The sequence below is a fragment of the Phyllosticta citriasiana genome (assembly GCF_038021145.1).
Source record: "Phyllosticta citriasiana strain CBS 120426 chromosome Unknown IWZ02scaffold_3, whole genome shotgun sequence".
NCBI lineage: Eukaryota > Fungi > Ascomycota > Dothideomycetes > Botryosphaeriales > Phyllostictaceae > Phyllosticta > Phyllosticta citriasiana.
The window spans coordinates 1,056,706-1,081,948 of record NW_027117280.1 but is presented as its reverse complement, the minus strand read 5'-3'; the positions used below and the strand labels follow the sequence as shown (position 1 = coordinate 1,081,948).

The following is a 25,243-nucleotide window of genomic DNA, read 5'->3' as shown; positions in this document are numbered from 1 at the left end:
TGGGGTCAGGGCTCCACGATCTCCGCCGCCCGTTCTGCGGGCCGCACGCTCCAAGCCGCGGCCACCATCTACGCACATACAGTATCTCCCCAGCTCAGTCCGGTCTGACGCACTGTTCCCGTCAACCCCATCCACCAGACAGGCCTACATTACATTCCACCGCGCCCTCGCCTCGACTGCCATCCGAAGCATGTTCCTGCCTTCTCCCTGACCCGCCATGTTCGCCTTCACTGCAAACCGTTCCCAAATCGCAACCTACCTCTTTGGCATCGCCCTCTTCAGCATTTCCTTCCTCGTCTTCCTCAACAGCACCGTATCCTTCGTCATCACCGAGCGCATCGGCAAGGAAGACAACGTCGGCGATGCCGTCGGCACCCTGGGCTTCGTCGACGAGCTCGTCGCTCTCGTCGCATGCCCGCTGTGGGGCCTTGCCAGCGACCGAATCGGCGTGGCCAAGGTCGCCGTCATGGGCTATGCCATTGTCGCACTGAGCCTCTTTCTCTTCGTGCAGGCCACCAATGTTTATCCGCAACTGCTTCTCGGTCGCCTGCTCTTCAGCTTAGGCGCCGCAGCAACGTATGTCTTCTCCTTTGCTTTTGTCGCAGCCCGCTAACAGCTTTGCGCCACAGCACCACAATGGTCACAGCTGTGCTACCGACCATGACGTACTCTCCACCTCCATCAATCATCGAGTCTGAAGCACCAAGAAGAGACACATCTGGCAATTCGCACACCATGTCTCCTTCAACCTCATCCGACATTACTATCACTCCCGACCGACTCACGACTCCATCTGGCGCTCGCCAGTTCTCCTCCCACCGTGTCCGCCCAGTGACGCCAGACCCTTTAGCCAAATCCACATCCAACCTGGCCGGTCTTGTCGGCATGTTCACTGGCTTGGGCGCATTGCTCGCGCTCGGCATCTTCTTGCCGCTGCCCGCGCGCTTCCAGAAGAGTGGCGTTGCCCCCAGCGAGGCCATTGCCGATTCGTACTACATTGTCGGAAGCATTGCGATCGTCGTTGCCCTTGCATGTTCCTTCGGGCTGCAGAAATTGCCGGGTGAAGAGAACAAGGGCTGGAAGAATCTCTTCTCCGTCTCCGGGGAAAAGTTTGGCGAGCTTACCGATGACAGCAGGCCTCGTCTGTCTTACCTCCATCTTCTCTTCGAGGCACTCGCCCTGGGATTCCGGGATGTCAATGTTGGTCTGGGCTATCTCGGAGGCTTCGTCGCACGCGCGTCATCGGTGGCCGTTTCTCTTTTCATTCCGCTGTTTGCGAACGCCTACTTCATCTCGCATGGCTACTGCGAGCCCGGGGACAACAAGAGTACCGAGGAAATCAAGCAGGCCTGCCGTCGTGCCTACGTCCTGGCCGCCATGATCACGGGTACTTCCCAACTCGTCGCTCTGATATCCGCCCCCATTTTCGGATATCTGTGTGGACAGTACAAAAAATACAATCAACCCATCATCCTTGCCTCTGTTGCGGGCATCGCTGGGCATATTGCCTTTGGCCTGCTAAAGAGCCCTGACCCTAAGTCGGAAGATGGCAGCTACGGTGTCTTTTTCATAGCAGCGCTGCTCGGCATTAGTCAAATCGGAGCAATCGTATGCAGTCTCGGCCTGCTTGGTCGCGGTATTCAAGGAGACGAGGCAGACATCAATGCCGCTGAAGAGGACGAGCGACTGCAGGGTCACGCCGCACACGCCGGGCTGTATCGCAGCTCAAGACCACACGCCATTCCACGCCACGTGCTCGATCCGGAGGCTACGCCTATCATGTCGCCTCAGGTACAGCCTCACAGTGGCGGCCACACCCTTTCGCACAGAAGCTCTCACTCTGACATAAGTGACGGGCATGCGAGCCACTACCAAGGAAATGCCGACGCAGAGTCTGACCCTCTTTTGCCCTCTCACTTCCGGCGGCTACCTGCGTCGTCTCTGCCTTCCTCGCGAGCCCATCTCAAAGGCAGCATCGCTGGGGTTTACAGCTTAGCTGGTGGCGCGGGCATCCTGCTCCTCACGAAGCTTGGCGGTGTCATGTTCGACGAGCTTGACAAGGGCGCTGCGTTCTTTTTGATGGCCGGTTTCAACGCCGTCCTCATGGTTGGTGCTGTTGCAGTTTCGCTCAGGAGAGCATACAGAGACTACAAGACAAGAGTAATGCTCTGATAAGATCGAGATGTACAGACCACCGGTTGTCCCGGCACGAATAACGGAGTACTGGGACCGCCCAGAGTTCTTGCCCACAAGATCTTTTCTCCAGCCGACCTCGTTTTGCGAATGTAACGACGGCCGTCTCTTGCGGCTACTGCATGATCCCCCAAAAATAGGCTTGCGTGTGTGTTGCCAAAGCGTGGCGCTTCATTCGAATGATACCATTTGGGGATATACTTTGGCGTCTTTTCTCCCACTCCTCTCCTTTTTTGAGTCTTTCGCTCCGTTTGTCGCCTTGCCCTGCAACCGTCTTTTTTCTGTGCCAGTGCGTTTCCCTGGCTTGTATTGATTGTTCTCGTTGTAGCGGATGCAGTTTACTTGTACCAGTAGTCATTTCCAAATCCGATATAATCTCTATTTGCTAACATCTTGAGATGCTGCACTGTGCGAGGCTCCTGAGAAAATGTTTACTCGAAAAATGGCATCGCCGGAAAGCGGGACAGTCGTTCGCGCTGAAGACTTGGCTGAAAACGTTGCTTTTCGTTCGAGGATAGGGGACTTCTGGGATTGGCAGGTAAGAAGCCCACGCTTTTGGCCAAGAACACGATCAATGCTGGCGGCTTGCAAGACTACAGTAGTAGTACTGGAACCTTTGCAAGATCCGGGACCATCTACTTTCATAGGCGCTCGACATTGGTGTAACTGCAAGAGTTTTTGGTTCTTACTGGAATCGCCTCTCTATGCGAAAGCGCGCCTCTTGAATGTCGACAACGCACCTCTTGTGGAGATGGAGCGAGAGTCACGGTCACGATGTGGATCCAAATTTCTAGCTGCTACCACTCGAACTACGGTGGGTTTGCCGTTGTTCCACCAGATTCTACCTTCAGAGTCCCCATCAAAAGTCCAAAGCAGTAACTGATTCATACAACAGTTTTGGTTGGCTTGTACTTGAATGGGCTCTTTCTACGGCTTTTCCATACCTCAAGCTGGCTTGTCCACGCAACGGCTTGTCCATCTTTCACTTGGCTCGGTACTCACCTCAAGATACAAGTACCTCCAACCCTCTCCGCTGCTCTAACCATGGAAGTGACTGCCTGGATCTGCAGATTTCTATGCAGATCTTCAGGTGTTAAAATTCGCTCCCTGTTGATTGCTGTCTCAAAGTGCTTCTTTCATCCTCATCGACACTCGCATCAGGGGGCCAGTTGTTGATTGCCCACCAAACTCCGGCCCCCATCTTCCCCCAGCCCATGCGCCTTTTCCATTCCAAAGTACCCAACCAGCATGCAGTATTCTCCTTACCCTTCACTCGGCCAGTCTTACAATTTCTCGCCGGATGCGCGGATCACCGGCTTCGCTGTCCTTCAGCAAAAAAGATGCGAGGCGATTTGGCAAGATGATGACCTCTTCTTTTTCAACAATCATCAGAGATGGGGACTGCTGGCCGATGGATCACGCCCAGGGTGCTGTGACTCGTTCTGCCACGGACCCTGTCTGTACGTGGAGACGCCTGGGCGACCTGACATTATGTTCCACTCCTGCGAGGAGTACAAGTACAAGATTGTTATTCTACGCTGCCTTGCTTGCGAAGCGACGAACTCGGTCTGCGATGGCCAGATTCCCTGCAGCGTCTGCTTCCGCAATGGAGTCGAATGTTTCCCGTACTCTGAGTTGGTCGACGACAACTTGGTGTGGTCTCGTTGGACAGCCATGCCCCATGAAAGGATCGACACGTCGAATCATGGTCAACTTGCCGAGGAAAGCAGCCATGAAGACCTTCAACCCAGTAGCTTGGAGTATCAGTATCCAGAGGAAGTGTATCCTTCGGTTCCTTGTCAATTTCTACCTTCCACAGTGGACCATCCGGATTTTCCACATCAGCAACAAATCGACATGTCCGATCCCATCGAACCCTACTTCCAGTCCACTCCCAGCACCTCATCGCCAGCACACTGCTTGAACAACGGGACTTCCTCCTCGCCTGACTACCCCCGACCAGCACACACAGTCTCCGAAACCACAAATTTTCAGCAAAGTGACGCAGAAGACCTCCAGGTAGGAGCAAAGCTAATTCCACTTGGGCTTGCACAAATACTGACCAGCACAGACAACTTCAACTATTCCGCGGAAAAGGCAACGGACTGGACAGTCAAACAGTGGCAAAGAACCGGAACGAAACAAGCGAACTAGGACTGATTCATCCGTCATGCCGCAGTCGATGTGCTTGACACCACCTTTCACGCCAGGACCTTGCGACAGGACGAGATCGGATCTACAGATGATGGAAGAACCCTCCGAACAGACCCAGCATCAGTTTCAAACGAGCACGCCGGATTCGTTTGCAGACCTTCATCAGTTTTTGCTGGACTCTGAACAGGCTTTTTTCGGTTTTGACAACATGGACCAAGACACAACAGCGCTATTTGAAGACAAGACCAACATTGCGGGACCGTCTAGACAGGTCAACCTGTCTCGCCCTGTAGAGAGCGGGTTCTCCCCTAGAAGCCTTAGCCCCGTCCAACAACAACCCGCAGCAAATCACAAGCCTGAAAAAACGCGGTCCAGAAGACGCAGCAAGCCGTCAACCGCCGCTACCGCAAGCAAATCTAAAATCACAAATCCAACGACCCTCACCGCTGCCGGCCCGGGCACACGAACAGGAGGCGGCCGCTACGACGGCGCGACCTACGACGCGCCGCACCCCTCAACCTCGCTCCCGCCACGCTTTTGCAACCTCACAGCAATTGAGATCCTGACGTACCTGCCCAAGCACGCGTGGTCGCACCCAGACATTTGCATGCGGCTCGTCGACGAGGGATGGGGCGACTCGACCATGGCCGACTACATCACTGTGACGCGCGGGCGACGGCAGCTCAAGAACAGCATCGGCAAGTCCATCACGACCATCGGCAAGGCCAAATACCCGTGGTTCCGCGAGGTGAGCGCCCAAGAGCTGGCGCGCGTGCCGCACGACTACGGCACTGTGCCCATTGCTGGATTGGACTACGTTCGCACTTCGGGAGGAGATGGAGGGAAAGCTGCTGCTGCTGCTGCTGCCGCGCAACGAGGGCCCAAAATCGCCAGCCAGTGGCGCGTCAAGCTGCACCGCAAAGTCAACCACTTGCCGCAGGTCTCGCTCGCCACGGACGGCTTCGCGCCCGGCAAGACTAGCCTCCCCATGTGGAAGCTGGCCGACGGCGTGCGGCCGGGCTGGCATCCGATAGGGCCCGACGCGCTCGACCTGACGCGTTGCGTCGAGTACGCCGTGAAGACGCGTGCTGTGCACGAGTGGCTCTTCCCGGATGACTGGGAAGAGGTGCTCAGGAGAGTGGGCGGACCCGCGCCGGTTTTGGCGGACAGTTTTGATAGGCCGGCGTTGGAGAGGTGGAAGGCTGTGAGGGAGGGATTGTCGGATAGGGAGCTTTGTAAGTAGAAGGGTCAGAAGAAGGGGGAGGGGGAGGAGTAGATTGGTGCGATTTTGGGTTGCCTCTTTTCATCAGGGGACGAGAAATGGGAGTTGGTGGTCTTTTGCTTTTGCATATTCGATGCATTGGTGTCAGGGGGCGAAAGGTCGGATTTGGTGGTCCTTTTCTTTCGCATATTCAATGCATTCTGAGGTCATATGAGGAGAAACTAAGATTGATGGTTGTAAGTAGCCCTTGATTTCACGGGAAAAAGTCCCCAAATGACAAAATGCTCACTTGCGATTCTCTCCCCAAATGTTTCTGTCGTCAACTCGCTTTCAGGTGTTTTGTGCACTGCTTTGGCCATCCAATTGATCCAATTGATTGGGGAAGCCAACAATCGTCATTTTTGAAGACAAAGAGCGAAGTGATGTCTGATGGCTTCCACAAACGAATGGTCTTTGCTGGCAGGTCTCCTGGTCTACTATAAAATCCCCCCTTATCCCACTCCAGCAGCCCGTCAAGACTTTAACACTTCGCAGACCTCAATTATGGCTACATCAACACCCTCTTGCTGTCTGTATCAAAATTTACAAAATGCCGTGCACGGGTTTCGAACTCGCACGTTTAGTTGGCAACGCCCTTGACACACATTTGTGTTAACTTCGGTTTGTAAATCAAAATTGCCCCGGCGCACTTGCAGTCTCAGGATGGGTAAAGGTGGTAAAGTCGGTTAGCCGCGCTAACACAAAGGTTGGGAGTATTTGAGGCCCGCGATGGTCTTTCTCTACTTTACCACCACCATCGCGTCTTCGGCTACATCGACAACACCACCACCTTTACATCGTCGAGTATATCCACACGTCCACCACTACTACATCTTCTCGTATACCTCAATTACCACCACATCTTCAGATACATTCTCCTTCACGATGTCTCCTTCCCAAGTCCCCCGTACGAGCTCCGAAGCTGCCAAGCACCAGATCACTGTGCAAAACGGCAGTGAGGAGATGACTCAGGAGGCTCCCTATTCTACAACCCACCCGTGTATGACTGCTTCTTTCGTCCCGACCTGGTACGATAGCTCGAATGCTCCGTACGCTCCAGTCTACACGAGCTCAGCTGCAGCTCACGCTCAAGCCCACGCGAGCTCGAGCGCCTACTACGTTCCGGCCTCTGCGAGCTCGCCTCCTTCTCACGCTCCAGCAAACACAAGCTCGAATGCTCCCGACTCATCTGATGACTTTGACTATGGTCGTCTTCGGGAGCTGCTTGAGGCTGAGCTCGGGTATATCCACGGAGCTTCCAAAACCAGTGAGCGTGCTGCTGTCGAGCACTCCCCTGCTGAGCAAACCGCCACCGAGAAGACCCCTGATCCCCATTCCGAATCGCCTCCGTCGAACACTGCCATCTCCGCTCCGCCAGCCGTCTCCCAGCACCAGTCCGATCGCAGGGCCGAGCCCAACTTCGATCTGGACAACGAAAAGCCGTATGGCTGCGAATTTTGCAGCAAGCGGTATACAGCTATATACTCCAAGCGCCGCCATGAACGCTTATGCCACCCGGACGAAATCCTCCTGCACCGATCCCAGCCTGAAGCCAGCAACCCAGCCGACGAGAGGCCCTTCTCCTGCTCACACTGCGACAAGCGGTTCAAGGAGCTCAGGCACAAGGAGCGCCACGAGCGTGCTGTCCACCCAGACGACGCCGGACAACCTGCTGCTGAAAAGCCCCACGCTTGCGACTTCTGCGGCAAACGCTTCAGGAATCTGGAGCATAAGAGACGGCATGAGCGCGAAAACCACACTAATCCGCGTTCATTTGAGTGCCCCATCTGCAAGAAGTTTTTTCGGCGCACGGATGCCTTCAAGATACACATGGTAATGACCCACGGCGTTGAGCATCCGGAAGTCCAGCGGCAGCCTGAGCTCTCGGAATCAGCCACGGATCTTGGTCAGCGGCAGCAGTCGCAAGACGATCAGGGTCAGCAGCACGGGCAAAATCAGCAGCAGGGCCAACAAGAGCAGGAGGAGAATGCGTCACGCCAGCAGAGGGACGAGGAGGACGAGGAGAACCCTTGCAAGAGGCGCAAAACTCGGCGATGAAGCGCTACGCCGTCTTGGTAAGTACTCAGATTTTTGCAAAACTTCTGTGAAAGGAATATTCACTAATGTTTGTAGGACTTGAGGGTGAAGACTTCGACCACAATCCCGTCAAACTTCGCACCGACAACAACAACACTCCTCTCTTGGACGTCCCGCCTACTCAAGTAATCAATACTCGCTCTGCGGCGCCTAGGAAAGACACTGAGATTGATCGGGAGGCGTTTGGGGTTTTGTTTACTCTGCATGATGATACCCCTGAATTTGCTTTTGCTTTGGACCAGTATGGAGGAACAAGTCTTTTGCACTTGAAGAGTGTTAGTAGTAGATAGACTGCAAGTCGAATCAATCTCTGCTCATAATCCGGCGCATGCCGTTGGAAGTGTGCCATTTGTTGGTGGTTTTGTGAGCGTTGACGTCTCAAAGGGGTTGGTTTCGGGTTCACTTCTAAGCTGACCGTCTTCCAATTGTCTAGGCGAAGTGCCGATCCAATCATCGCAAAAAGACCAGATATTCACTTCACTCTTGGGGGGGGGGGGGGGGGGGGGGGGGGCAGACAGACGGTAATGGAAGTCCGCGGTGGACGGGACTCGAACTTGGCCACCAAAACAAATTGCCCGGCTCTGCGGAGCGTTAATGCGTAAGTCAAAAGTCCCCTCTCGCAATTACTTCAGTTCAGTTTGTGACCCGGGCTGACTCAATTCGCATGACCCGCCTGTCTGTTTACTCCTGCAACGACGTTGTCAACATCGAAGTCCCAAGTCAACACCGACGTCCCAAGTCCAAACCAGACCACCTCTTTCGTCCCGCCAATTTCTCAAGCGAATCGACACGCAATGGCTCCCAAAAGATCACTGGAAGGTCAAGAATCTGATTGCCCTCAGCCAAAGCGCCCCAAAACTGTAGAAGACCCAGTCACCTCGGACCGCCTGACGTCTTTGCCGCCGACTGTAAGCGACTCTGCTACCTTCGATGAATTTCTGAACACTGACGTAGTCTAGGAAACCATTGATGTCGACGCTGTTTCAGCACTCCACTTTGAGAATCACAATAGCCATGATTTCATCAGCCTTCCCGCGTCTCACGGCGAGATTGACTTTGAGCTTCTCGAATCGCTCATCAAGTCCGACAGTAATGAGCTCGTCAACAAGCACGTTCACCATGATACTTACGACGCCACGCCACCCCAGGCCGCTCATTCTGAATTCCTCAATGTCAATGCTTGTTTGGAGCATCAGCCAGAATCTCTCGCTGCCCATACTCCCGGTAACTTCGCCACGACAAGCAGCGCAATGGACAATGATAATCTTGAAAGAGTGTCCCGCGAGTTTCGTGCCGCAGAGGGCCTTGATTCGGATTCTGTCCTAATTGAAGCAGAGTTGTTCAAGCACGAGGAAGAAGGATGCGATCTCTGCTTCTACCAGCCCACAGTGGGTGAAACCATGGCAGCTGCGGCACCAACCACAAATGGATGCTCTCTAATGCTCAGCAAGTTGGAATGTCAAGTCATTAGCGCCTTCGATTTTGACTCTCTACCTGGCGATAGGCAGACCCTGTCAAATTTCCTGGCGCAGTACGGCCTGCTCCATTGTGTGGAGGGGTGGACACTTCCAGAAGAGGACAGCTGCTCCATGGTGCCTCCGGCTTCGCAAGTTCACTTCCAGGCCGACCAAGAAGCCGACATCGTCTTCTACTGCGACGACAAGCAGAACCAGCCAGTTGTTACAGCACTTGATGAACTATCCGAGTCTCTCCAGCCGCCAACAGTCCAAGGAGACAGCAACGATGTCATGGCCCCTCCGAGGAAGAAGTATCGCAACATGGCTTCCGCGAAAATCGAAGATCCAGCCGAGCCTCGCTACACGCCAGAATCCAAAGACATCAACATGAAGCACATCGAAGACGAAAAGCCATTCCGCTGCAACCACTGCGACAAGCGCTTCAAGCTGGCAAAATCAGTGCGCCGCCATGAAAAGGCCGAACACACGGACTGCCAAATCAGCTGTCCTCACTGCAAATTGACGTTCAAGCGCAACGATAGCTTGTTGGTGCACGCGCGCAAGTGTCATGGTGTTGAGTTGCCTCATAAGCAGCGTGATACCCAGGGATTGAACAGGCGTGCTTCTGCCACGCCCCCTACGCCCTCCACGCCCTCCACGCCCGAGAAGGAATAGCGGTGGTGACAGCAAGCGTGGAGCATAATCGAGGAAGTAAAAGTCAGCACAAATTGGAGTCGACTCAGCGCAAAACGCCTTCTCAAAAGCGAAAACCATCTTGTTGTTTTGTTACAATTGGCCTTTTTTACAGTAGTTCAAGTCTACGAGGGTCGGAAGTCACGAATCAAGGGTAGCGGTAGTCAGTGATGTCGAGACAGACATCCAGAGTTGTTCTCCTTTTTCTTTCTTTTTTTCCATTCTGCCAGAAAATGTTCAACGCTTCAGTGTCAATTTTGACAAGCGAAAGACCCTTCAAAGGTTCAACTTACTTCACTTCACTTCAGTGGTTGGCACGGATTAATTATGGTTGCCGCCGGAGTCTCTGTCTGTATATGCGTGGGCATGGTCGTTGTTTACTCATCCCACCACCAACCACATCTTCGACCTCAATTTTTCACCTCCGTCTCTACGCTTTCCAATAAACCTTGTTTCTGACGATATACCTCCTTCTCAAATAGTACCCTCTCATATCATCGTCATGGCTCCCAAGAGATCCGCTGATTCAGACCTGTCCTGTGGTCTCCCCTGGAAATGCGTCAGATTTGAGGACACCCTTGACGACGCGACTCTTTCCTGACTTACCGCACGTCCTAGCAGACAGCTCAATCAGACTCTGACCAATGATCTGGGGTCCGGTCACTCAGCTCTGGACGACGATGAGCAGGACTTCCTCAAAACGTTCCTGCGCACTTCGGGCAACAATGGGCAGAGGAAATTTAAGGAAGTAAACGTCGCTACGCAAGTCAATAAGGACTTGTCACTCACACCAGAGTTCGACAATCCAAAGATCCGTTTGGTTGCTAGGTTCTCTTATGAGGCACAATTCTACAATTTTGGTGACGAGGTATTACTCAATGTGGAGTTTTGGAGAAAGACTTGAGCCAACCAACCTCGATTAGGGAGTTTTTGCCATTCCAGAGGGAGGATATCGAGATATTGAGCCTGAGCTGAACCTACTGGCGGTCTTGCGGCCAAGTTATCTCGCTGGACCTGAGACTGGAGTTCCCCTCGCGCTACCGGTTTACGACGGACTTCCGGAGAAACAAGCTCAGCCAATTTCTACGACATTCAACGGTCTCACACAAGGGCCGTATACTGAGGATTCTCACAACGAACGTCGTCGTCCTGAGTACAACCAGACCTCCGAGCAGCGAGCCCAGCTGCTGGAGCCACACCTTCAGCCGCCTCGCGCACCTCTCGTCAAGCCGGCTCAATTCGTATACCTTTCTGCTCTAGACAAATCTCTTCTTCCATTGCAATCCGAGATCACTTAGCACGAGCCCCAGCCTTCTCCGCAGACAATCGAAGACCCAACGCCTTCTCCCGAGACTTCGAGGAGCCAGTCCAGCCGGGAATACAGCGCCAATTTGGGCCCGCCTTTCATATGCGACCAATGCGGCGCAGAGTTCACGGCAAAACAGTCCGTGACACGGCACAAACGCAACGCCCATGAGGAAAGACGTCAACTCAGCTGTCCGCTCTGCAACAAGGGGTTCGTCCGCAATGACTCCTTGCTGGCCTACGCGCGCAGAAATCATAGCGTCAAGCTGCCGCACATGCCGAGGCGCTGAAGAGATACGACTGATGAAGTCGCCACGCCCCTCGAACCTGCTCATGACGAAGAGCACGAGGAGCAAGAGGAGAGCTTGATCGGGCAGCAGGATGACCAACAGCAGACTCGGCAGCGCAACCAGATTTACAGTCAGGCTTACGGACATCTTCTCCATTCGCTGTCGAATCAGGATCACAAGGCGTCGCATGGGCATTACTATTCGCCGTATGAGCAGCATACATTGCCTTACCAGCAGCTGGGATAGCAGCAAGAAGACTGCTTTCGGGCAACCATCGTTGCAGCTGAGGGAGGAAGCATCGGCGCAGGTCATTCGCACATAGACCTACTTCAATTGCATTTCGCTTTTACCAAAGCTTCTTTTTGATTCTACATCTCAGACTAAAGTGTGTCCCATGAGTTCTTAAATGAGGTAGAAGAACGGATAGACTTGCGGAATTGATTTTGAATCTGCATGATTGGTCATATTGCGACTATCACGCTGGTGTTCATTTAAAACAGAAAGTCTTGGAGTTCAAGGGCGTGTCGACGCGCTGGGCATAGGTCAAATTACACTGCACGATTTAACACTACTGGAGTCGAATGTAATCAGCGCCTTGGTGGGCAGTCCGGATTAATTGTGCGCACAGTCTGTATATCGGGTGCGGTGGTGCCAAATCCACTTGATGTTTACTCGGTTCTGTCACCACCACGTCCTCGACCTCGACCTTCCAACACAACGCCTGCACCATCGCTTTTACCGCACTCTAAGCCTTTTACACCAGTCTTTTACTACTTCAATACGTGTACTTGCTTCATTCAGAAATGCCTTTCAAAAGATCTGCGACTTCTGCTGAGCTTGCCTTTGGTCGCGCGACGAAGCGCATCCAGTTGGAGGAGGAGGAGCTCTGTAAGTCCTTCAGCTCAACTCCAGACAAGCTTGAAGAGCGCAAAAGCTGATATCAGACAGCCGATAACATCGAGGACTACGATTGGGGGAACATCATGGCGGATCTCAATGGAAGCAGTCAGGTCAGGCATGAGGTCAACGCCGCCGACCTCCCAGATCACTGCACCATCAACGAGGAGACCTTTGACATTCCTGGATCCCGTTGGCGCCGAGAACTAGAGGACCACAAGTACCTGATGGCGACAGACTTGGGATACCAGAAGCCTGCGCCTGTGGAACTCGAATGGTCTCTGCCAGACGAAACTCCGGATCTCGACGCTCTGGATGCCGAATTCGCAACATTTCCCATCGAGCACTTTTTCGAGGAGGACGCGCGGACGATTCCGGCCAGGTTCGTCGCTGTTACGCGAGAGGAGATCGCCTCAGCGCGAGCAAAGCCTACTCTCTCGACGGCCCGCCAGCCCCCCCAACAGCCGGTCAACTCTCAGGAGCGGTCTGCGGTCTCCACGAACCCTTATCACCATGTCGGCTTGCAAAACTCCCAGCAGCAGCCACCTGGAACTGTACTGCCTCTAGCGCATCAACAATATACCCTGTTGACGTCGACAAATTGGACGGCTCAGAACGTAAACCCGAATCCTTACCAGCACGCCTACTACCAGGCAAACTCGAGCGCCAACCAGACCGGGAACACGGCAGTGGCCCAGAACACCCACAACACTGCCTTTCTACTCGCCAACCAGCAATCCAACGCTACCGCTGACCAGAGTGCCGACCAGTCTTTCGCCTGCAGCCAATGCGGCAAGGTTTTGAAGTCGGCAGCCTCCAGAGTTCGCCACGAAAAAGACGTGCACTCTGGAAGGACCTTCGCATGCCCGTACTGCGACAAGACCTACACGCGGAACCACGGCTTGTTGAAGCACGGGCGCAAAGTCCACGGTGTTGAGTTCCCCCACAACCCTCGACATCCTCGGAGCGCGCCCGGACAGCAAGATCAGTGATGGTTGAGGGCATTCGACTCATTGGAAGCTGTTTTTGAAGTTTTTGGAGCCGATTTTGAAGTGTTTCCCGGCTGCTTCCGCCGGGTTTCTCTTCATGCGTCGGCCACCAGGCCTTGAATCAAGCTGGAAGTGGCCAAGTTGGGAAAGGCTTCTGTTTTGTGAATAAAGGCAAAGTGATTGGGTTGCCTGGTGCTTTTAAAAGAACAGGTTCGGCAATGTTCATGAAGGGGCTTCTGGTGTGTCAAGAGAGACACGGCGTAGACTAGACAGAAGTGAATGAGCACATGGTCCACCTCATCATGATTTCTCCAAGGTGATTGCCTTAATCTGCTGTGAAAAAAGCTGACCAGTGACCCTGACCAGTCCCCCTTCGCAACAACTCCTCATCCTCACCCTGGTACTCCATGGCTCCCAAAAATCCTCAATCAAAGTCTCTGCACGACCCCGGCAAACAAGCCATTGCCAAGGACGAGGAGAACACTCCCACTACAGCAAAGGCCTTTGGTGGCTTTGTGACTCAGCACAACGAGGATGGCAAGGGCAATCTGAAAGTCCTCGCTGGATCGAAGATTCAACAGCCTCAAGATCAACATCCCAATGCGCAGAAATATGAGTACCCAGAGCCAACCACATGGGAAGAATCATACGACTACAAGTATCCCTACATTAAACCCCCCTTAGCGCCCCCTCACACCGAGGGTGAAGAGCAGACAGAGTCCGACGATTCGGTGCGCAGCCCAGAAACCATGCTTGCCAGATTTAAGCGCAGCAGCCCTCAGCAGCCCAAGAAAACTATCGATCTGAGTCTCATCGACCCGCGTCTTCTCGAGATGTCGGACCAGCAAACCGGAGCAAGGACTGAGAGCACCCAAGGCAGCAAGCACGGCGACAAGAAGAACAAAGCCATCGGCAACAACGCTGACATAAACGCGGACAATGCGAGGGCCTGCGATTAGGGCTGTGGCTTTGACGACGGCCGCCCGACCAGCCGGGGAACAAAGGGGAAACACGACGACCGGGTCTGCCGAAAACATCTTCGGTCGTGAGGTTGGAACAATGACTGAGCGCAATATTCGGCGATTCTCTTTGATGCAAGTGGGGATTTTCTTGTCTTTTGAGCAAATGGTGTTGCTGGAAGATGTTAAGGGCCTTGCACGATCGATTCTGCTAGAGTTCGGGGTGGCGAGGGAGTTGGATCCAGTATCCGTCGATGGACAGGTAGCAAACCAAAGAATATGAGAAAATAAGGGTACTCTCCGACTTGCTACTTTTGACGACTGCTCTGATACTGTGGTTTGTGATCCTCGTACCAAATTCTGCTGAAGAACTTTTGGAATCCGCTTAATCAGTCAATCATACCGTCCGCTTTGAAAGTTTCGAGGACCACTTCCAGATTCAATTTCCTTTTCGCAAGGATAGTAGAATCTATGCGTGCCTGGTATTCTCTAAATTTGAGTGTCAGCATCGACTTTTGCCGCTTCCCCATGACGCCAGAGCAAGCTCGCCTCCTGACCTGAGGTTTGGAGGAGAGCCCGTATCGCCACGATCAAGGCTATGGATGACATCCAAGAGATATGAGTCTCCTGAAAACTGAACTTCATTTTCTCAAAGCCTGGCACAAAGAACTTCGAACAAGCACTTGCAGCAGAGCCTCTCCAAAAAAACCTCGCTGCAACATTTTCATATGCGACCCAGACCTCGCTTGGATTTGATCACGATCTGAGCGATCTCGAGTGTCAACTTCCGCATCAGGAGCTCTTGTCACGTTGCCACCCTACACCTTCACGAGACTTTCTTTGGAGTGTGTAGGCTTACGATGCTGCCCATTGTCCTATTTGCACAAAGTATTTTCGCCGCGCTTTATCCTGTTGCGCGCTCACCCTGGGCCTATTCGGCTGTCTTTGTTCGCGACCGGATTTGAATGTCGGCAACATGACTTCTGCGAGCCTTTGATACGTCGCAGTTGAATGTCGTAAGTGAGTTTAGCCCATAAAGTGCCGGGAGCAGTCCCCCTTCTTGTGCCGAGAGACAACGAATACCTCTGTTCAGCAGCGAATTACACACCTTCCAAGCCGCATTCCCAATCTTCAGTTCACAAAACTTCGAAATGGCTCCGAAAAGACCGCACCAATCAGGCAAGCGGGCAACCCGTAATAAGCGCTCAAGGCCGACACCAGTTGAGCTCACCGAGGAGCGGTTGACAAGGATCCACGATCTCTGGATGCAAGATGCCGTTCCCTTCGCTCCAGTTGCGCCTGTTCGATTTTTCAATCCCGGCACAAGCGCTTGGGTGACACGTGAACGACGGCGAGGTGCAGCAACTGACGTTACAACGGAACAAGGGCCTGTCCAGCAAGAACACGATCCCAACATAATACACCATAATGGAATAGCGTATCGAGCCGCGGGGGCTTATAACCGTCCATATCAGTCCACTCGCCCCGGCTACAGACCCGAAATCATGGTTCCGCCAGCTACGAATCTTTTATACCAGCAGTCAATCCCTTTTGGAGGCGAAAATCGACCTCATGCAACAGTGAATCCTCCTTCGAAGCCAAATCTGGGCTCGGCATTTGATATTCGACATTTGGAGAAAGGCAATCAATTAAATCCTAGCCCAGTAAGTTTCTTTGGAAGCGGGATGCAAGCTGAACAAGCTGCTGACCGCCGGGAATAGAATACATACCCTGGCATTGGTGGCGAACATCATGCACTGGAAGTCGCCAATCCTCCCGCCCCGGCGGTCAATAATCATTTTGGCACACGGCAACCCCTAACAGTGGCCAATCGCCCCAATCTGGTAGCACAAAATCCTTACGGCGGGCTTCAAGCTGGGCCAGCGGCCAATCCTCCCAACCTGGTGGCACAATATGGCGGACTTCAAGCTGTACCAGTTGCCAATCTTCCTGCGCGGACCAGATATATTGGCCTTGGGGGCGAGTACACATATCCGCCTGTCGCCAACCCTCCTACTCAGCAGCCTCCTCAGCAGATTACATATCCCGGATACCAGAATCCATATACCGGATACATAAGCCCATACGGGCCGCTGTTGCCCCATAATCCGCAACCATACACATACCCTGGTTTTGGAGGTGCAGGTACGCCGACTGCATACCGACCCGGGCAGATTGCGCATCCCGGTTTTGGACATCAACCCCACCGGCTCGCTGGTATTCCTGCGCCAACCACTCAACAAGAAGTCCAACAAGACATGGCTGCTCTTGGGATAGCCAACGCTGAAGATCATCCTGGCGTCGGCGCGTCAGACCACGGAAGCCATGACAACGCCCAGCCCGTTGTGGCGCAAAGCGATGGTGATGATGGACTCCGCTGGGGCTGTAGACACTGTGATCGCAGATTCAAGGTCAAGAGAAGCAGGAATCGACACCAGAACGCGGAACACATACGAAGCTTCAATTATCCATGTCCGCACTGTGGGAAAAACTTCCATCGAAGCGATAGTCTGGCAAAACATATCAACTCTGTACACCCGGAATTCCGCGGTCACAATGCATAGGGCACTGGTAAATGAATGAGTGGGAGGCCGACCACGTAAGAAACAAAGCCATTTGGCTGTTTCAACATAGTAGGTCTCGTCCTTTCTCGACGTCGAAAAATAGCAGTCACGGCTGACGCAAAATTCGCAGAATTTTGTCGACGACGTTCAGCAAAAAGATTGAACGCTGAATTTCGTTCTCTTTCGGGAACACTTGCAGTCAGCCGTCAATACCGATAGATGATAAGTAATGGAAATAAAAGAAGAATCACCATATCCCTTTGAAACTTCCATCAAAATGTGATCGACTGCTCAGGTCTGTGACTGTAGTACTGAACCTCCCCGTCGTATTCGACATGGCAGCTCCTAGATGCCCGGCGGCCGGGACCTTACCTATCCGCCGTGATGATGTCGTGATGCTGGTCTCGGCGACGGCGTGTGCGATCTGGCTGGGTTTCCACCGACTCCCGTTCAAAAGCATCTTCTGACGCTGATCTGAACCTCACCGCACTTCCACTTCCGTTTCTATCTTCTACGAACCTTAACTCGACTCCAACCTTCTCAAACACCAGCCATGTCTCCCAAGAGACCTCAATATCAGCCGCTCGGAGGCCCGAACTTCCCCACCGGGGAGGCGGTCCTGAGCAACATGACCTTCATGCGATCTCAACCTCCCGCGTTTCTGCTGGACCCCTCCGCCAATCCCTTCCCAGTCCCGCCCCCTTCCGCTCTTGAGCACTATCCGTTGCTCCCTCGGGATTTCCATGGAGCCCCGAATCTTGGGGGAAGTGACTATGCCCCAGCCTCCGCGTACGACCAGGGCCATGACAACGTTCAGGACGGACCGCATCCTCAGGACACTCTGTACCCTCAGGAAATTCAGCGGTTCGCGGGTGCCACATACCATCAGGGCATTCAATACCCTCCGGATATCCAGTACCCTCAGGAAGTTCAGTGCTTCGACCACAACGCGCGCCCTCAGAACACCATGATTGCTCAGAACAACCTCTACGGTCAGAACAACATGTACGATCCCAGCACCTCCACCGTTCCGCACATCCCGTACATTCAGAACACTCTCAACATGCAGCAAAACCCGCACGGTCGGTACAGTGTATTCAACGACAATCCGTCCGGTCAAGTCGATGCATACAACCATGGCAATCTGTACGGTCAGGTCGAGAATGGTCCACACCATGGAGCGGGTCTGCAGCAGAGTCAGGGCAATTCTCGCCAGGAAGGGGACGAAGGTGACGAAGAAAGTGAAGATACACCTCCCTTCGTCTGCGACCATCCAGACTGCCGTGGCAGTAAGAAGACCTACAAGTGGTTGAACTCAGTAATTCGCCATAAGAAATACACCCATCAAAATCGCGGACCTTTCCGATGCCCGGAGTGTAACGTAATCAGGAGTCGACCTGACATGATTAAGAAGCACAGGAGAGACAAACACGGGGCAGAGTACGAAAGACCTCCCAAGAAGAAGAGCGACCAGCAGGAGAAGAAGAGGCAGTACAACAACAAGAAGAAGAAGGATGAAAGCTTGGGCCAGTAGCACATTTTTGCTACTGGTTTTTGGGTGGGATGAGAGAGGATGGGGGATCTGGCTGCGACTGACGCCCACGCACTACCCTACACAACACCACAACATCCGATTCGGCCCGAGCCCTTCCCACAACACTCGCTTTTCGGATCACACTCTTCGGATCACACTCCCTTCCAACTCTCCCACCTCTTTTTTCGATTGCACGGTTTTTTTATATTCAGAGTCGCTCCATCACGTACTATCACCAAATCCACTCGCGCCTTGCCCGCATCGGCGGTAGCACGGTGCACCTGCACTTCAGTTCGACGCTCTGCATTCGAGCAGCACACATTCGATTTCCTGCACACCCCCAAGTCTGAACCTTGCTCTTCCGCCTTGTCAGGCACCATTTGCTTTGAGAGACGCCCTTTGGTCACGGTAGACCTTTGATATTGAGGCGTCATTGGCGTAGGTAAGCATTCGCTTTGAGGAGCAGCCCCGGCTTCAAAGAGACTCGTCTGCCTTGAAGGCATCGAGCCTGAGACTGATTAGCTTTCAGAAACGGCACAACCTTGGGCAGATAGCTCTGCAGCACACCCCAGAAAACCATCAAACCACAAAAAACAACACTCACCCCGGCATACTCACCAGAGATCATGGCTGCTAAGAGAAAGACTCCGACCGGCCGCCCTCGTGGCCGTCCGCGCAAGTACCCAAAGGCTGAGGATAAGACTGAGTCCAAAGCTGAGCACACGGCTGAGCCCGAGGCTGAGGCCCAGAAGGAAGGAGAGAAAAAACTCATCGTCAAGCTCAACATGAACGCCAAGATGAAGACAGACCCTCCAAGCTCGTCGACTCCGGCTCCGGCTCCGCCAATCTACCCTCCCGACCACCCCCGCCACGATGTCAATTGGGACAGCGATTTTGGTAGTGATTCAAGCCTCCATGATTGGCTTGTCGTAGTTGAGAAGCCCGAGAAACCCGAGTTCAACCCCTACACTCAAATTGAGGGAAACTCCTACACGGGTCCTTTCCTGGGCTTCAAAACCGCGTACAACGAGGCGGGCCACGGCACTTTGAAGGTTCCGAGTAACACCGTCAATGCCCACCAGGAAGGTTTCGTCAACAACCGCAACAACACTCCTCCCGAGTGGATCACGACTGAGACTCTTCCCACTTACCATTACGCTCACTCCTTCGGCCAATCTGCGGACACCGGCAACACTATCAAGACCGAGTACGACAGCGAGGCGACGATTTCTGCCAAGTCCACGCCGGGCTGTGACGACAGGAAGGAATCCACCGGCGATGCCACTGTCGAGATGGAGCGCAAAAGGGATGCTACGGTCTCGACCGATCAGATGTCCGAAAACGTTCAGGTCGACAACAACTCCGGAGCTGGCAGCACTAAGATGGAATGCAAGAGCGAGGCGACCGACTCGGTCGAGGAGAAGCCAGAGAACGGTCACGGCAACGACAGCGGCGACGGAGTCGTTCTGACAGCCAACTATTGGCAGATCCAGAATGCCGCCCACACCGGATACTACGACTGGCTCGACCCTGCTTTTCGCGACCAGATTCCCTGCGGCTTTTGCGTAGAGACATTCGATGCCGAGCACCTCAAGCAGCGCCACGAGCTGGTCTACCACACTGGCAGCTACTACCAGTGCCAGTCATGCGAGGTGGCCTGCCTTGACGGCTTGATCATGTACAATCATGCTCGCAGAGACCATGGATACATCATTAACCACCAGGGCAATCCGCTCCAGCGCGTCCAGCGCGTCCAGCACGACCCTGAAGTGCAGCAGTTCCAAGCCACCAGGTTCCTGGATGCGGAGCGCGTTGAGGAGGCTGTGCGCAAGGAAGAGATCGCCTACCACGCCAACGTCCCTCCACGTTGATCTTGAACGACAAGGCAAGAGAGCGTGGGGTCCAATCTGAATGGCGTACATGGTCACTACTCGTTTCATGCTGTGTTGTCGTCGCAAGTTGCTCAGGTCGTTAGGCACACATGGCGATGGAACGGGCCGGGCCGAAAGCGTGCGCGGCTAGCTCCTTGGAGTAACTCGCCTTGGTCCTTGGAAAGATCGCATCACTTCTTGGACAACATACGAAAGCGACTCCATCGGTTTTCCTCCAACACTCCCCTTTTACACTTGTTGATTTGCGATTCGATTCGGCTTTCCCCCCCTCTTTCTGGACGGTTCGATTGATTTCTTGCGACTGGGACACGCTTTGCTTCTGACTCTCCACTCATTGGGTCCAGAAGATTTTCGGGTAACGGCTGGCTTTCAGTAGACAATGGGATAATAGAAATGGAAAGAAAACTTCACAACTTCTCTTTGCCGGGCGCGTTTGGTGGTGCAATTGAATCTCGCCAAGGCTTCGCAATATGACGATCATCAAGTCGTAGAGCTTGCCTTATGCCTCGCAATGCCTTACGGTGTCTTGTTTCTTTTTTTGACTGACATTTAGGGGGGAGATTGGCATTCCTTGTCGACGAATACACCCTGTGTGCTTCTCCAGTAGTTTGCTGGCGCTGCAAAGCTGTGGCGCGTGTGCCGCAAGTGCTCGGCCCTAACTCCAGACCCACTTAAAAGTCGTTTACTCATCGTGCTCCGCTGTCGCTGCTTCAGGTACGAAGACACGCAATCCGTTCGCAAGCAAGTCGTTGGAATTCGAGAGGTTGCGCCCTCTGTCTGCGCGGCCAGGGGACCACCAACGAGGCTGGCGAGAATTATGTGAGTTGAGACACACAGCGCACTACACCTGTTTAGGAGATCGGAGCGGCGAGCACCGGTGAAAATAACAATGGCTTCAAGCAGGTCCGAAGGCGTCCAAATGAGCATGAACGGCCGGAGCCATTCCGACTTTCAGAAAACAAAGTGACACTGCTGGAACTTCGCGGGGTTTGGCCTCTGCATCCCCATGGCCCCCGGAAATAACATGGTTCGCATATCCGATTCTGAGGCTGCTTGATGCAGGGCTGGTTAGAACTCCTTGGAGGTTGGCAGCTTGCTGTGCGACGACTGTCTTGCTGCCCGGAGATGAGCGAAGCCTTGGGATAATGGCGAAGATTCTGTGGGGATGGCTGTCTGTGTCATGTTTATCGTGCATGAGGAAAATTCGGCGACCTGAGCACCTGTGCTGGCTCATTCGCTGCACTTGAGTACAAATTCTTCGATACGTCATTTTTGTACTCTAATGGTAGAGGTCAAATACTCCGTGCCTGTTTGGGCTTAGCCAAGGATTTCGTCAATCCTCGGCGCCCTGGTATTGTCAATCGCTGAGGCTATCGACTCATCCAGGCTTGCTTCTGAAGAAAGATCAGCGGGCACACAGCTTGGACAGACGGCTCTCAGCTGCCCTTGAATATTGTTGTGTGACCTTGAAAACCAGATGCCCTTGCCATGTGTGTCTGCGATTTTCGATGCAGAGGCCAAATTCTTAAACAAGAGATGCTTGCCGTCTGGCGTGTTGTGTACTAAGGTTACCGCACGCTGCATGGTAATTTGAGTTTGGACGATCGGCCAGGAGCCAGACATGCATGCTCCGGGGAAAAGCATTATGGCCAAAAATGTGCGTATATTGGAGGAGTAGCTGCGGTCAAGGTTGTAGCCACTGCTGCAGGGATCCGTCAAATTGTATGTGGGCTGGTAGTATGTTTCCTCGTTTGTATTCCTCCGAAGCTCAGATCCAGGGGATCGTGAAGGATTTCGTGTGTCTTCATTCATTGTCTTTTCTGCCCCCACGGAGCGTTTTCCGACATTGGGACTCACCGCTACATTCAACCAACCTTGGAGTTTGGAACCCATCAACCTTTTGAAGAAGAGGCCCTGGACGGGCGCTGTGAGACCAGAGACGAGATGAGGGCAAGCGCGCGGGACGGCGTCTAGACACACCATCAAAATCTGTGCACAACAGTTTTTGGGGTCAACGGTGGCATCTTTGACGCCTCTCAGGTCGAGCCACGCTGCCTGTGAAGCACTGCAAGCAGGTCTCCCGAGATGCACCCACAGTACCACATGGATGATTGACGGCCCGTTGCTCATGAGGGACCGGCGTTGTAACACCAGGAAGGCTGCAATTCTCTCACGATCCCCTGAGGATACGCCACAGTTTGGCTGATCCTCTCTCTGTGGATCCTCTCTCTGTGAGCTCGTTCCGTATGTCGTTGCTCGGGATAAGTGACATGTCGAGGGTTTCCAATCCGCTCCTTGCAGGACGGTTCAACCCAATGACTTTTGGACAAAGACAGGCGTCTGTCGCGTCTGGCAAGGCGCGTGTGCAAAACGAGGGCTGCGAAGCGCTTGCCGCCCCGCCCACTGAAAAGATCCCTGCTGTGGACCAGGATGGTCATCATTGGGCAGGGCTCCCTAGAAGGTTCACACAACCCTGGGAATGTGATTCCTCTCAATTTCGAAAAATCCATGATGCCAAAGCATGAACGAGATCCTTCCAAGGAGACAAGTGACGCACCGGCAACCCACGGTTTCCGTTCGATTGGGGCTCAGAAGTAAGCGCCCCGCGCAAGTTCCTGTGTCGAATCAAGGTGCGGGTTGCTGAATAATACAGTGTCCAGATTGCTCATAACAGGCCGCCGACCAATACGAGGCAAACAACGGCTCACCGCTGCCAGGATTCTAGGGCTGCAGCCTCATCCTGCTTTTCTTCACGGGTGATTCTCCACACTGACACCATTCCTGCCGTTCGACAAGCGACTCGCAAAGTCATCAGACTTTTCCAAAAATGCTGCTCACATGACTTGGACGCGGGTTGGTGCGATGTCTCATAAATATTTGCTTTGTTTCTCGGCTCCCAACTCAGTTTGTGGCTGCTTCAGGTTTCTCTTCGTGCTGCCGTTGATCTTGCCCTCGCTCGGGACTCAACTCCAACTTTTTCTGCAAGCCCGGTGTCAGTGCATGGTGCTCACAAAAATCATGATGACTCGGAAGAAGCCTGAGCAGGCGAATTTGCGTCCTCTCCAGAGCTTCCTAGGACAGGACCAGGCTGGACCGTTTGGCTTCCGGTCAATGGCTTCCGTGCATACGTGAATAATCTTGCGTCGGCGTTAATAAGCAATGTATGAAATGATCAAAGAGCTCATAGGGCTTACACAGGAAGATAAAGGTGAATTTTTTGGCCTTTCATCTCCTTCCGCGCTTCTGCAAGACGCGCTTCGACCTCCTCTGATTTCATCTTCAACACGCGAGTGAAGAATGCCATAGTTCCACCCTGCATCCCGTCAAAGCAGTCTTGAAGAGCCCATTGCCCGAGTAGCTTTTCTTTTGAACCTTTGGCCCAAGGGCCAATGGGCCATTTGTACCGTCGTGTGTGAACATCTTCGAAGCCAAGGGCGCGAAGCATCTGTGGGAATTTGGAGGGAGCTTGCATGTCAAGTCCGACCATAGCCGCAGCTCTGCCAAACAGAGAAGATATTTCAAACATGGCCGAATCGGAGGGAGCACTGCCATCGTCGCATTTTGGCGGCATGCATAGATCTTGGAGCTCAATGTAACCACCCGGATTGAGGAACCTGGAGCCGCAATGTCAGCGTATGGCATGGTCTGATAGCTATCGGACCTACTCGTAGCTTTGTCCGAGTAATCGCGGCCAATCTTTGATTGCAGCAACCATCGCACGAACGTGGATGAAGTCGAACTTCGTGTCCCATGCCCATTGGTCTTCAGCATCATCGACGAGAAAGCTGCAATTTGGGGGGATCCTAAACATACGTCAGCACCACACCGTCAAGCCTGAAATGCCACAGTCGTACTCAGTTGGCTGAATGGGACTGCGAATCTTAGCAATGCCGAACCTGGAAGCCGATAATATGATGAATGATACCTTAGGTCTATCCCAAGCACATTGGCACTTGGATGCTCATCGGCAAACTCCTTTGAAAGTCAGATTTGCTGCACGAAAAAGGGACTACGTCTCGACGAACGATGGACCAAATCCCTAGTGGAAATCAGTGCCAGAAAGCACAGTAAGCTTGCGCGCACATACCAGTACCACACCCTATGTCTAATACATTGTGAATATTGGTCGGAAGCGTAGACAAATACAGAGCGTCGTCAGTAGTTAAGCGAAAGAGATGATGCTGGAGGTCTATATAAGGCGCACAGTTAGGGTGGTCTTGCACAATGTGGATTTGTCACGAACCCAAGCGGTCAGCTTCGACCTGCGGCGATCAGTCGATTTTGTCTGGATTTTCGGGGGCTGTCTTACTTCATCGTTTGGCAAATGATAGACTTTTGGATCGCAAAGTCAACATTTCTGGACCTGAGAAACACAGGGTCGTGGGAGACTTACTGCCGTCCTTGTAAGCATGATATCTTCTCCCATGCTCATAACGATAGTCAAGAATTGAAGGCGTCAACGACGTGGTATGTCTGATCCAATTAGAACAAGCGGTTTTCACTGCGCTGCAGCTCGGACTCACGACGCCGAAGAATCTCCCAGCGCGGAATCCTGATCGGTGTGCGCGGACTGAGAAGCGCGTCAGCGGTTGTCACTCTCAACGCTCCTGCGGGTCGAATGCAAGATCGAGCCAGGCAGCCTACATCTGCTTCCAGAGATCCACTGCTGGATGAATGAGTAGCCATTGCTGCCTTTGTTCGTGAAGAAGACGGACGATAGAAGTCTAGGAATGAGCCAAGAGCGAAAGAGCTAGATTGGTCGGGTCTAATGCATGACGGCGGCACAACCAAAGTCTGACGGCACGCTTATGAGCGTGAGGAGAAAGCTTTCACAAATCCCGTGATGCTCCTGTCCTGATGCTAAAACATGATGCATAAATTCAACATTATAAGAATCATCTTCACTGATGGAAGATGGATTGTTTGGCACTGCATGTAGGAGATGGATTTGACGTTGT

General features: G+C 53.2%; 11 protein-coding genes across 11 annotated transcripts; 9 read left to right on the top strand and 2 right to left on the bottom strand.

The window, feature by feature from the left end:
* Positions 1-9: 9 nt before the first annotated feature.
* Positions 10-2,618, top strand: IWZ02DRAFT_479802 (uncharacterized protein). Its single transcript, XM_066769099.1, has 2 exons — positions 10-576; positions 630-2,618. The coding sequence occupies exons 1-2, from the start codon at positions 218-220 to the stop codon at positions 2,170-2,172; spliced, it is 1,902 nt and encodes a 633-aa protein (XP_066625225.1). The 5' UTR covers positions 10-217; the 3' UTR covers positions 2,173-2,618.
* An 863-nt stretch (positions 2,619-3,481) lies between these two features.
* On the top strand, positions 3,482-5,840 carry IWZ02DRAFT_497240 (uncharacterized protein). Its single transcript, XM_066770187.1, has 2 exons — positions 3,482-4,212; positions 4,265-5,840. Exons 1-2 carry the CDS (start codon positions 3,685-3,687, stop codon positions 5,588-5,590), a joined length of 1,854 nt encoding a protein of 617 aa, XP_066625224.1. The 5' UTR covers positions 3,482-3,684; the 3' UTR covers positions 5,591-5,840.
* Positions 5,841-6,493: 653 nt separating this feature from the next.
* On the top strand, positions 6,494-7,791 carry IWZ02DRAFT_497239 (uncharacterized protein; the record flags this gene model as incomplete). Its single annotated transcript, XM_066770186.1, has 1 exon — positions 6,494-7,791. The coding sequence occupies one exon, from the start codon at positions 6,494-6,496 to the stop codon at positions 7,664-7,666; it is 1,173 nt and encodes a 390-aa protein (XP_066625223.1). The 3' UTR covers positions 7,667-7,791.
* A 708-nt stretch (positions 7,792-8,499) lies between these two features.
* IWZ02DRAFT_430759 (uncharacterized protein) lies at positions 8,500-9,837 on the top strand (the record flags this gene model as incomplete). Its single annotated transcript, XM_066766102.1, has 2 exons — positions 8,500-8,613; positions 8,665-9,837. 2 exons carry the CDS (start codon positions 8,500-8,502, stop codon positions 9,835-9,837), a joined length of 1,287 nt encoding a protein of 428 aa, XP_066625222.1.
* A 520-nt stretch (positions 9,838-10,357) lies between these two features.
* On the top strand, positions 10,358-11,450 carry IWZ02DRAFT_514365 (uncharacterized protein; the record flags this gene model as incomplete). The annotated part of the gene is made up of 4 exons (XM_066770611.1): positions 10,358-10,414; positions 10,481-10,723; positions 10,779-11,096; positions 11,154-11,450. 4 exons carry the CDS (start codon positions 10,358-10,360, stop codon positions 11,448-11,450), a joined length of 915 nt encoding a protein of 304 aa, XP_066625221.1.
* Positions 11,451-12,253: 803 nt separating this feature from the next.
* On the top strand, positions 12,254-13,622 carry IWZ02DRAFT_514363 (uncharacterized protein; the record flags this gene model as incomplete). The annotated part of the gene is made up of 2 exons (XM_066770610.1): positions 12,254-12,338; positions 12,399-13,622. The coding sequence occupies 2 exons, from the start codon at positions 12,254-12,256 to the stop codon at positions 13,337-13,339; spliced, it is 1,026 nt and encodes a 341-aa protein (XP_066625220.1). The 3' UTR covers positions 13,340-13,622.
* Positions 13,623-15,446: 1,824 nt separating this feature from the next.
* On the top strand, positions 15,447-16,859 carry IWZ02DRAFT_488189 (uncharacterized protein; the record flags this gene model as incomplete). Its single annotated transcript, XM_066769437.1, has 2 exons — positions 15,447-15,959; positions 16,017-16,859. 2 exons carry the CDS (start codon positions 15,447-15,449, stop codon positions 16,857-16,859), a joined length of 1,356 nt encoding a protein of 451 aa, XP_066625219.1.
* Positions 16,860-18,276: 1,417 nt separating this feature from the next.
* Positions 18,277-18,718, top strand: IWZ02DRAFT_444312 (uncharacterized protein). Its single transcript, XM_066767101.1, has one exon. It carries the CDS (start codon positions 18,374-18,376, stop codon positions 18,662-18,664), a length of 291 nt encoding a protein of 96 aa, XP_066625218.1. The 5' UTR covers positions 18,277-18,373; the 3' UTR covers positions 18,665-18,718.
* A 292-nt stretch (positions 18,719-19,010) lies between these two features.
* Positions 19,011-20,587, top strand: IWZ02DRAFT_479798 (uncharacterized protein). The gene has a single exon (XM_066769098.1). It carries the CDS (start codon positions 19,020-19,022, stop codon positions 20,262-20,264), a length of 1,245 nt encoding a protein of 414 aa, XP_066625217.1. The 5' UTR covers positions 19,011-19,019; the 3' UTR covers positions 20,265-20,587.
* Positions 20,588-21,602: 1,015 nt separating this feature from the next.
* Positions 21,603-22,858, bottom strand: IWZ02DRAFT_514349 (uncharacterized protein; the record flags this gene model as incomplete). The annotated part of the gene is made up of 1 exon (XM_066770609.1): positions 21,603-22,858. The coding sequence occupies exon 1, from the start codon at positions 22,413-22,415 to the stop codon at positions 21,603-21,605; it is 813 nt and encodes a 270-aa protein (XP_066625216.1). The 5' UTR covers positions 22,416-22,858.
* Positions 22,859-23,092: 234 nt separating this feature from the next.
* Positions 23,093-25,206, bottom strand: IWZ02DRAFT_179848 (S-adenosyl-L-methionine-dependent methyltransferase). Its single transcript, XM_066762280.1, has 12 exons — positions 24,930-25,206; positions 24,809-24,855; positions 24,679-24,758; positions 24,595-24,617; positions 24,529-24,547; positions 24,373-24,474; positions 24,311-24,324; positions 24,211-24,260; positions 24,140-24,157; positions 23,951-24,088; positions 23,480-23,899; positions 23,093-23,422 (listed from the first exon to the last, which is right to left on the bottom strand). Exons 1-12 carry the CDS (start codon positions 24,969-24,971, stop codon positions 23,302-23,304), a joined length of 1,074 nt encoding a protein of 357 aa, XP_066625215.1. The 5' UTR covers positions 24,972-25,206; the 3' UTR covers positions 23,093-23,301.
* Between the last annotated feature and the right edge of the window lie 37 nt (positions 25,207-25,243).